Below are 11,871 nucleotides of genomic sequence, written 5' to 3'. Positions count from 1 at the left end.
AAGAAACGGTTACTTACTGAGTTGCATCTGCAAATTAGTACTATTAAATGTATATCCATCTTTCCTATAATTATTCATTGGCATCAAGAGGAAATTAATCTTTTTTAATATTCTGGAGTAGGCTGCGGTGAGATTGACCCTGATGTCTAACTCCTTAACTATGACTAATCATTCTCTTTGCAAGCTATGGTAATTCATCCAGCCAATTAGGGGAGAGAGAGGGAGAGGGAGAGAATGCATGCTAAAGAATTAACTATAGTATGTGTTGTACTTGGTAGCATGATCTAGGACAGCTTTTCAGGTGGCTGGGTGTTTAAGGAATGGTAACACTTCAGTAGTGGCCAAAATTGTGGAAACCTTTTGGGAAAAGTGTATTTTTGAGGTTTCAGGCTAATAACACCACTTTATTTTGGAGTAGTACCATAAAATTATACTGTATATATCAATGGAAAGATAATTTAATCAAGAATGTAATGCTTTTCAACCTTTGTTTGAGAGATAAAAGTGGCTTTTTTCGTGAAATTCTGGATTTTAGACCAAATTCCTGCAATCTGCACCGAACAGTCCTTGCACTCAACTTCACATTGCATTGCGCCATTTCATCTTGTATACACCCAGATGATTTTCTTCTCTCACGTGGGCACAGTCTCTTCTTCTATCATCACTTGCTGTTGTACACCTTTTCCTGCCTTTACCAGTGTGGTTTTGTAGTGACTTGAGTCTCCGTATACTTCTTCAAAAACTTAGAAATGCCAGCTTTGGTTAAGTTTCCACCAATTTTTCTTCTAATTTCTTTATAACTGTAGCCTTGTTCACTCAATAATAAATACTATTTTACATCATTTTCTGGGCTATCAGTCAACTCTTTGAACCATTACTTTAATTTTATGTTTTATAAGCTCACTTAATGAAAGAACACAAAAAACCCAACCAACTTGATATGTTGTCCTCTCAGATTCAATACATGGCATCGATAACTGAACCCTACTGTGATCTGATTGGCTTATTGACAAAACAAGATGACACCTGATTGGCTCTCTGAATACTCATGCTCATTGGCTACAATCAGATGAAGGAAAGCTATCTAATATCAACCTAAGCACAACTGGTTATATGGCTATATCTTTTCATAGAATACAGATAATTGAACAAACTTTGTTGCATTACATTGATCAAATTCTTTTCATTGATATATAATTTCATGATACTACTGCAAACAAAGTGGTGTTATTAGCAATCAAATCTCAAAAATACTTTTCCCAAAAGGTTTCTACAATTTTGGCCACTATGTGCCCCAGACTTTTCCTTTTTCCATGTTCTAATCTCCTTTACAAAAGATGAGTTTGGGGAAACATTTCTGAGTTTGGGGAGGATTTATTATAAGAATGACAAAAGTTTGCTCTCATTTCCACTCTCCTCAAACACTGACCATCTCTTAACTGGAAAGACCCTCTATGGCCCTTACTACCTAAAATGTCCACCATGTGCCCAAGATTTTATCGTAGCTATTAAACCACAGCTGGCTGAATGCTTGTTTTTATTCTGTATTGCAGCATTGTACCCAAATGTGCAAGAACTATCTATAGCCACCTCATGAGCAGGCCATTACCCATAGAAAATTTTATTTATTTATTTATTTATTTATTTGATTTGATTTCTATAATGCCCTACTCCCGAAGGACTCAGGGCGGTGCACAGCCAAACAATAAAACACATACATACAAAATTTAAAAGTAGAATTAAAATCAAATTAAATAGTTTTGGCCCAGACAAATTAAAACCCCAAACTGTTTAAAACCAATTTTAAAATCTGAATATATAAAATACTAAAAGATATTAAAAAATTAAAAATCTTTTATAAAAGAGGGAGAAAATTAGGCCAGGCCCGCCTGGTAAAATAATAAGGTATTTAGAGCACGGTGGAAGGTACGCAGATCCGGGATCCTCTGTATCTCCGGGGGGAGCTTGTTCCAGATAGTAGGTGCCCCACAGAGAAGGCTCTCCCCCTGGGGGCCGCCAGTCGGCATTGTTTGACCAACGGCACCCGGAGGAGCCCCTCTCTATGGGAGCGTACCGGCCGGTGGTAGTAGGCAGTCCCGCAAGTACCCAGGTCCTGAGCCATGGAGCGCTTTAAAGGTGGTAACCAAAACATTGAAGCGCACCTGGAAGACCACTGGGAGCCAATGCAGCTCGCGCAGGAGGGGTGTTACGTGGGAATGCCATGTCGCTCCCATTACCACCCGTGTGGCCGCACTCTGCGCCAGCTGGAGCCTCCGAGTGCTCCTCAAGGGGAGCCCATGTAGAGAGAGTTGCAATAGTCCAGGCGGGAGGTGACAAGGGCATGAGTGACGGTGCGTAACGAGTCCCAATCCAGAACGGGACGCAACTGGCGGATCAGGTGAACCTGATGAAAAATCCGCCCGGTCACGGCCGTCAAGTGCTCTTCTAAAGACAGCCGTGAATCCAGGAGGACACCCAAGTTGCGCACCCTCTCTGTGGGGGTCAATGATTCGCCCCCAATAGTCAGTGATGGCACCAACTGACTATATCGGGACATCGGAAACCACAGCCACTCTGTCTTGGATGGGTTGAGCCTGAGCCTATTCCTCCCCATCCAGATCCGCACGGCCTCCAGGGACCAGGATATCACTTCAAGGGCATCGTTGGGGTGGTCGGGGGTGGAGATGTACAGCTGGGTGTCGTCATGGTCTACAGTGGTAAATAAAGCACCATACCTTTTACCAAGTATAGAAATTTGATTTTTAAAACAAATTCTGCTAAATGCAGTAGATAGTTAGCAAAACTGAATTGCAAACCTATTGAAGTTATCTAACATTTTTAAGATTACTTTTTTCATTTTACCTGAAATAGTTTGGTATGTTGTTTATTGGCATTAGAGAGATTTAATTTTTCAAACCAGTCTTCAGCTCATGTATTTTCCTCATGCAACTCAGGAGGCAGACCTGTGCTTTTCTGCTTCTAAGTAATCAATCTGCCAAACTTATTTCTTGTAACTGGCTTGAGTGGGATAAAGAAAGATGCCAAAGTGTATGAGCCTCAGGATCATCCCATTTAGCAACATGCCAAACTAGACCAAGGATTTTTTAAAAGGACATTTTCTTGACAAATGTATATTTGGAATGGATGGTTATATAGGCCAAAAAGGAAGAAGAGATGAAGCTGTTAGAAGGATAGTTTTATTTCCCCCTACAGGTACAAACTGAGTGTAAAGTACAATAATCAAGCATTTTAAAGACACATAATTCCACTGTAACTCATCCTTATCACAAGGACTAAAATAATTTGCTGTACAACTTAAATCCCTGCCAAGGATTTAAGATAGTCAATTTTTTTTTGCCAATTTAAGATTCTAATGGTGAGAGATTTGTTTTAAAATTACATATGGAACTGAAATGCTATTTTCTGCTATCCTATTTGCCCATATACAGATATATACATATAGCAGTTACGTAAATTTAGGGCTTATCATAAATGACAATGTTAGCAATTTAGTTGTTAGAAATAGCAGTCTTAGGTATATTTAAAAGAGGTACTTGAATTCTTTGCTAACCCTTCCCCCCATCATGATGCAATGCCTAATTATTATTTTGGATGAATTTATAGTAGGTTACTTATATTGACATTTTGAAATAGCCATTAAAAGGTAGCCTTTTTCAGAAACTACACACAAAAACCTTATGGACTGTTAACAGTTCATTAAGGAGTCATTTAGTGTTAATGGTTGTTTTTTTTTTGCTAGTATTCATGCAGCATGGAATTTGAATGTTAGTGACATGAAACTCAAAATGGATGTAGTTTTGTACCATTATTCTTAGGCATATTATTTTTCAGTTACACGATTACCTCTATAAAAATTATGTATTTGCTATTCAGAATCCTTTTTAAGATTTCAGCTTTTGTCCCATTTACACTTAGACGTTTGTTGAATTTTTTACTCCTACCCAAGAACCATGCCAGGATCCTGTCTAACATCAATGAGTTTTATACAGCATTCTAAGCAAAGCTCAGTAGAGAATGAAGGGTGTTCAACATTCCAGAATGGAAAATAAGTAGTCTCATACAGATGCTGTGCAAAGTCTCAACCAGCCATAGCACATCCAAAACACATCAATGTATCTAGATGAATACAAAAATTTAATTTCACATCTTTAACATGAATCATAAATACAGATGCATACATAAGAGGGAATATAATTTATAATACTAAACAGAAATCACTGAATACTAAGCCAGTGCATTTGCACACAATACACTTATGATGCACAAAATAAAATAAGCCAGAGTAAAGTGGCTTCAGGTTTCCTTAGGAGGCCATATAGAAATATGAACATTCCAACTTGATCCAAGTAGTTTTACCGATTTCAATTTGTTAACTTGATTTAAAAACAACTAAGTTTAAATATTACAGAGACAATAGCAATTCTGAATATAGCAACTTCAGTCCTTCACTCATCCACAACTGACATACAGGACAAGCAGCACAAGTGTAACTGTGAGACCAGCTTAAGAAGTCTGGCATTGGACACCACCTCTAGGGTGGTGCTCATCATCTTCATATGCTTCACCATTGTAATGCTGTCTTCTTTCCTGAGATGGGTCAAAGTCTACCAACTCTACTTGATCCATGTCTTCGGTTTCTTCCACTTCTTGCCTTGGCGGTAGCAGTTTTTCCAACAGACATAGCTTATCTGAGCAAAGGAAACCACTTTCTGGAAATATCACCTGAAAATTAGAAAAAAATATGAATGCCTCTCATAAATATACTTTTAAATATGAAATAAGTGTCTGAATGTTAACATAAAAGATACATTTGCTTGATTTGTATAACTAACACCAATTATTTAAGAAATCAGCATTATAAGGCAGCATTGCCTAAAATAGATTGAAGAAATTTTCCATGATATATTTAATTAGTAATTCAATCGTCACTTACCTTAAATTCAATTATAAGACGACCCCTTTCATATGGCCTACGGTAGATTGGCATTCCTTCATTTAGTACACACTTAATATCACCATGTTTGACAATCTGACCTAGAAATTAAAGAGATATAACTTATGTTTAACAAAGTTTATATAAAATTAAAGTTGCTCAAGCAGAAACTTATCCTGACAGCAAACTAAAGACATGTGAACAAGGCATCCACAGTGGGTAATAACCTGATTCTGGGAAAAGATCCAAGTGCTAGAAATGTTTTGTAACTGAATCCAAACATGGCATATTCCTAAAGTGCACTATCATGATAAAAAAGGTTTTCCAAGATACATTTAGAAGATTTCTAATTCATCAGTTACAAATGATTGTGCCATTCCTGTCAATCCAAGACAACAGGAGTTTGATAAAAGCTATTTAATTACAGTACTAATTTAAGAGTTATAGTTGCTTAAGATCTTTACAGCATTTCACTTGGATTCTTCAACAGGGTAACATTTATTTTATGATGGGTTCCAATTAATAGTGACTCCAGTATAATTGCAAACTTTTAACAGACTAATAGTAGGGAGCAGTTGTCAGTTAAAGTAGAATGTTCATTTAACTGAAGAGGAAGTTTATAGATCATAAAAAGATAAATAAGACTATACACATAAAGTAATATGGACAGATTTACATCCAAAGTCTATTAAACAATGGTCTTTTAAATTTAAACTTATTGTACCAAAGTTTGTTTTTCAGAGCAATGCAGACTTACCAGGATGAGAAGTAATTATTATAGTTCGATTATCCAGCATTGCAATTGGTTTTTGAAAGCCACAGAGTGCTTCCACTAATTGTATATCCATAGACATGACCAGGTCTTCACCTCGCCTGCAGAAAAAGTTATATGCTTTAGAATTGCAGGGCTATAACCATATTGTATAGGATATCAATTCCAAAAAGACAAGTAAAAAAACTAAATACCGTGTTTCCCCAAAAATAAGACCTTGTCTTTTTGAACCCTGAAATAAGCGCTTGGCTTTATTGCCATGCGCTCAACAGCCTGATTGGGCTTATTATCAGGGGATGTCTTATTTTGGGGGAAACGGTACTTAAAATGGTAAATTGTTAGTGAAATAAGACTATTCTGGCACCAGATCTGATTATATGGGAAAATAAAAAAAAAATAAGGTTTTACCTTAATATCTGATGTTTAAATATTATGCTATATATATAATATAGCAGACCAGTGATCCCCAGCATGACACCACAGGGTGCCATAGAACACACAGACATCTAGGGTGGGGGTTCTCACTATAATATTTATTGAAAAATAAAATATTTTTGCTGTAGGCGAATACTTTTAGGAGGAAGGGAATTTCTGTTTGTTCCCAAAAATCCCACAAAGATAAGCATGATAGCAGGCAACATCAAATACTTAACCAGCACAACACATAGCATTCTGATAAACTGGCCCTCTGTAACTTTCCCATGGCAGCCATTTTGTGAATAGGCAATTTTCCCCATCCAACAGCCACAGGGCTCCTATCATGTTTTCAAAAATTATGTTCAAAAAGGATGAGGACCCCCATAATAGATCAAGGAATATCTTGAAACTCAATGACATTCCATGTTTAATTATCTAAGTAAAAGTTAAAGAAAAAAAAAAAACAGCCACAATTTCATGGGAAAAAACTAAACTGATTTTCCTTGCTACTGTACAGTAATCAAATATATACTATTTACATCTATACATAAGAAATTGTTTCAGCATTTAAACTAGAGAAAAGATGACTTTCAAGCCTTAAAATCAATGTAACATTTTACTTAACATCCGAAGGTTAATTGAGAAGGAAAACCATTTTAAAACCAGTTTAATTACCTTGAATCATTAGACCAAACAAACTTCTTAAAATTGAGAGTATATTATACACTTTCCTAAACAAAGAACCAGGAGTTGGCAATTAAAAACTGTTGTGCCAGGCTTCATACCTTGACATAACTAGTGAAGGGCTACAGAACTATGACAGAATCAGTCAGTCATCTGTACAATTGCATATTAATATGCATTTATAAAGGTAGTAGGTGTCTATATATTAGTTACAATGTAGTGATTTACATTTGTTTAGTAGGTTAGAAATCATTGGAAAAGTTGTAAGGTATTGCAGAAATAATTAATCTTGTAGAAAGAAAGTTAAGAGAAACTGCGTGCAATTGTTACCCTGACCATCCTATTCTGACTACAAAATTTAAAACCTGCTCCAATTAGTGTCTTCTAAAAATAAACCCTAATGTCTGGCAACCTATGTTCCCAAGCTGTTATACATACTACCCAAATGTGTTTTCCACAGTATTATTAAAACTTGCCTTGTAAACACAGAATGATCTTTTTGATCCAAGACAATGATAATGTCTCCTGGCTCCAATCCTGGTTCTTGATCACCTTCACCATGGAAAGTTATTTTCTGACCATCTTTCATTCCTATTTCAAAAGGAACAGATTAGGCTAAAAATCTACACAATATATTTCAAATTATTGTTCTAATAAATTTAGCATTCTTCACTCTGCAAATAATTTGGTAAAACATAAGTAGAAGCATGAAACAGGAACAGAAAGCATATCCCTTAACAGCTAGTGAAAAGCCAGCTGGTCTCAAGAGTTATCCCTTACTAATTTTCTTTTGCCAAAATTTCTAGTTCTTATTATGGAATGTACAGATGACCTGTTTGAATTTTTTAGATATTTTGAAATTGAACTGTTGATGTACACTAGTTGTAATAATTTAATTTGAACATGTTTTAGTAGTTTTCCTTTTGTTTTTACTTATTTCAGCCCTTAGTCAAAATTATTTTTATCCAAATACTATAGTTTTCCAGAGCCATCTGATGTCAAGTGTTCAAGCAGTCATTATGTCACCGATACAGCATCTCTCAATTCTTATTGGGAGTCATTAAACAGCAATTCATACAAAAATTATGGAAGTTGTACTATCTTATGAAAGCACCATCTCTTGACAGAAGTATTGAGGTTTAATGCCTAGAACAGTGATGGCTAACCTTTCTGCCATCGAGTGCCAAAAGCGGGGGGAACGCGGGCATGTGCACACACCCATAATTCTATGTGCCCCGCCCCTTGCGCATGCGTATATGACCCCCCCCGCGCTCCCCACGCTTTTGGTACCCAGTGGCACGGTGGGCGAGGTAGGTCCGTTTTTTGCCCTCCCCAGGCTACAGAGGCTTTCTAGGAGCCTGGGGAGGGCGAAAACAGCCTCCCCCCACCCCTGGAGGCCCTCCGGAGGCCAGAAACGGCCCATTTCCCAACTTTCAGTGGGCCCGGAAGGCCCGAAAATCAGCTGGCTGGCACATGCATGCATGCTGGAACTGGGTTAGGGCAATGCTCGCGTGCCTACAGATATGGCTCCACATGCCACCTGTGGCACACGTGCCATAGGTTCGCCATCACGGGCCTAGAAATTCAGGTAGTGGGAGAACTATATTCTATAGAACTGTGATGGCGAACCTATGGCATGCAGAGCCCTCTCTGTGGGCACGCCCGTCGCCACCTGGTCTTTGGGTTTTCGACACTCTGGCGCACGCACGCATTCCAGTCTGGGCACTCGGTGCCAAAAAGGTTCACCATCACTGCTATAGAACTATATTCTTTATCAAACAGGGTATCTGAAGAAGAAAAATTAGTGAAAGACACAGATCTCATGGCAGACAACCCAAATGTAATTTATCATCCCTTTCTAAATTAATATGTAAATCTTTTCTAGGACTTTTAATATCCCACAACTCCTAATTTCTCCTTTAGTATACCTTTATCAATGTGGACTTCCAGAATTTTCTTTTCTCTAACAATTTTCCTTCCATTGCAGCTTTTACACCTGTCCTTGGGGCTGATGCGCTCCCCATGGCCTTGGCAGTCCATGCACACAGACTGGATTTGCTGAACCATTCCGGGTCCTATCTGATGAATTCTTATTTGCATGCCTGTTCCTCTGCAATTAAGGCAGCATTCTACTGCACCCTTCTTGCCCCCTCGGCCTAGAAAACATATAAAAAAAATTAAGATTAAACAGACTCCATTTTTTCACATTAAAATTTCTCCTAAGCGTCTATAAAATTAATGTTTTAGCATACCTTCACATTTGTCACAAATCACATTTTTCTGCAGAGCAAGTTTCCGGGTTGCTCCATTGTACAAGTCTTCTAAAGTTACTGATAACTGATGAACAACATTTTTACCTGAAATGAAAAGCATGTTATTAAGAATTAATTCAGTTCCTAGCTGAGAACTTTTTGAGAAAAAAAACCACATTTATTGTAATGGAAATTAAACTAGGCTGGATCCAATGGGGCATTTCTAAGTAAAGAGTTACAAAGACCATTTCATGTGCAGTTTAAATCATGTTGAAAACATTTGGACTAATTGTATAATTTATACAGCTAATATTAACAGCAATAACAGCAAACAGACTTTGAGGTAATGTTCAAATAATGCTAATAGATCCTTTAGTGGACAGCTCCCAAAGCAATCATTACAAAGAATCAAATGAATTGTTTTACATTAAATAAAAATTCTGAAATTAAAAGATATCATTACCCGTTCACCTTGAAACCACATCATCACCTTTATCTTTATAATGTCTGCAGGGAACCACCCCTTTTTTTAACTAATAAAAAATTAACCACTAAAATTTCCGTTAGATGAAAGAAAGTTGTGCATTACCTCTCCTCTCTCTTTGCATTCTTCCACCTCCTCCAAAGAACATATCAAATATATCCATTGGCGATCCAAAACTGCTTCCACTACCACCTTCTTTTATTGCTTGTTCACCACCTTTATCGTACAACTCTCTTTTTTTGGAATCAGACAGGACTTCATAGGCTTGGGAAATTTGTTTGAACTACAACATTTTAAAAAAAATCAAAAGGCTTAGTCTATGTAATTGTCACCAAATGATATTTATTATTTATATCATGATCAGCTCTACTACATTTACATACTATTATTAGTAACATACAATAATTACAGATGACTGGTCCACTTTATGGATTTGAATTTTCTCATTTTATTGAAAAGGAAGGAGTTTTTTAAAATGTTTTATTTCAGCAGAAGAATTCAAATCTAAATTTTAATCTTCCTAATTGTAAATCTTTAAGTCCTGGTGCACTGAATGATTGCTGAGGTTTTTTTTATATAGTGATAAAGTGATTTGTTACTCTTTTCTGCTGAATATTTGTCTTGCATATCCAAGTCTAGTTCACTGATTCAACGCTGCTTTAGCTTTTTCAAAATCAGCTAACAATGACTAGCTGCTGCCACAAGAGCTAGGCTGCAAGCTTTCCAAAGGGCAGTGATTGTAAAACAGACTGGGAAGTAAAAAAAAACCATGCTGATTTGCATGTGGATATGTCCACATAAGTCACCAGGAGTCAAGCTCATCATGAAAACTTTTACCGAAGATCACACTTGGAATGACACGAAGAGAAAATTTTATGTAAGTTTTTCAAATCTTCTCAAAAAGACACTTTACTGTAAAAACCAAGTTGCATTTTCAATAAGAGACGTCTGCAGAACGAGAGACAAGAATGTTCAAGGGCAAGCAACAGTCAAGCAAAACAGAACATGAAAACATTGAACACCTGAAGAAATATTATGTCCTGAAGATAAGTATGCATATGGGTTCAACAACCAGAATCCAACACATTCACACCGAGATGTAAAATGAAATGGGTACAGAATACCTGCCACATACCGGTACCTAATTAGCAGAAAGTGGGAGGAGGAAGATTTAAAAAACGTATTTACTCACCTTTTCACCTTCATTAGGATTCTTATCTGGGTGATACTTCAATGCTAACTTCCTATAAGCCTTTTTCAACTCCTCCTGAGAGGCATTAGGTTTTACCCCAAGCACATCGTAGTATGTGGTCTCCTTCACCATGATGCAACAGTACCTGCATGGGAACATGGTGGGGAAGAGAACAGTAAAACAGCTGTTGAGACTCTCCCACACTTTCTTATTTCCCTTCCCTTATACCTCTTTTACCCTCAACAGAAACAATCCTCCCCCATCTTTCATCCACTTCCCCGCACTAGCCTCCCACAGCCTAAATGGCTATACAAACAAGTACTAAATCTGACACAGAAGCACCTTTTCTTGTTCCTCCCGCTTGACTCGGCCACCTTCGCTTAAATTGCCTGAATAAGGTCCCGCTCCTAGAGTCGCACACCTGCCTGTTTCCGAGCAGATGAAGGTCACTCACCTGAAAAAGGACTTACTCTCCCCTCCCCCCCCCGCCACCGGACCCCAGGCCCTCCCTCCCCGCTTTTCCCCTACAGAACACCCAGAAAGGATGCTTCTTCATGGTCACCCTTCCTCGTCTCACGGACAATGGGCGCCAACCCCCTCCTGCCCCGTTCCCAAAAGGCTTTCTCGCAGGCTTCTCCCCAGTTTCCCTCACCGACCACCACCACCCCTTCCGCCCTCGTGCCTCCTTCATCCACCTCGTATCGGTTCCCCCCCCCTCCCCTCAAGTGCACGGTTTCGGCTCGCGCAGCGCGCCCGCCTCGGCTTTCCAGGCGCGCGGACGAAGCTGCCCAGGCGGTCGTTCCTCGCGCGACGAGGATGGGAGAAAGGAGGAGGGGGGGGCTCGGTGGGGGGGGGAGAAAGGAAGGCGCGGCCAACGGCTTCCCTTTGTCTTCCACCCACCTCGCGCTTTCGGCCGAAAAAAAAGCAGCCTGACGTCTTCCCGGTAAGTGTACCCGCTCCTGCCGCCGAGAGCCACCTTCGCCTGCCTCTTTCTCTCCCACAGACAAAACGACCGCGACTTTTCTGGAAAGTTCCGAGCCGGTCTCAGGCTAGGCAGCATCCGGGGAGTTTTCTTTTTTCAAGGAAGCCCCACCCAATACCGGAAACACCGCCTTC

General features: G+C 38.8%; 1 protein-coding gene across 1 annotated transcript; it reads right to left on the bottom strand.

Annotated features, from left to right (window-relative positions):
• Positions 1 to 3,181: 3,181 nt before the first annotated feature.
• DNAJA1 (DnaJ heat shock protein family (Hsp40) member A1) lies at positions 3,182 to 11,871 on the bottom strand. The gene is made up of 9 exons (XM_034410821.3): positions 11,656 to 11,871; positions 10,756 to 10,900; positions 9,669 to 9,846; positions 9,080 to 9,184; positions 8,756 to 8,983; positions 7,304 to 7,418; positions 5,712 to 5,827; positions 4,955 to 5,055; positions 3,182 to 4,743 (listed from the first exon to the last, which is right to left on the bottom strand). Exons 2-9 carry the CDS (start codon positions 10,885 to 10,887, stop codon positions 4,525 to 4,527), a joined length of 1,194 nt encoding a protein of 397 aa, XP_034266712.1. The 5' UTR covers positions 10,888 to 10,900; positions 11,656 to 11,871; the 3' UTR covers positions 3,182 to 4,524.

Source organism: Pantherophis guttatus, chromosome 2 (genome assembly GCF_059756535.1).
Source record: "Pantherophis guttatus breed Tessera chromosome 2, ASM5975653v1, whole genome shotgun sequence".
In the NCBI taxonomy this organism is placed as follows: Eukaryota; Metazoa; Chordata; class Lepidosauria; order Squamata; family Colubridae; genus Pantherophis; species Pantherophis guttatus.
This window is presented reverse-complemented; position numbering and strand designations above follow the sequence as displayed.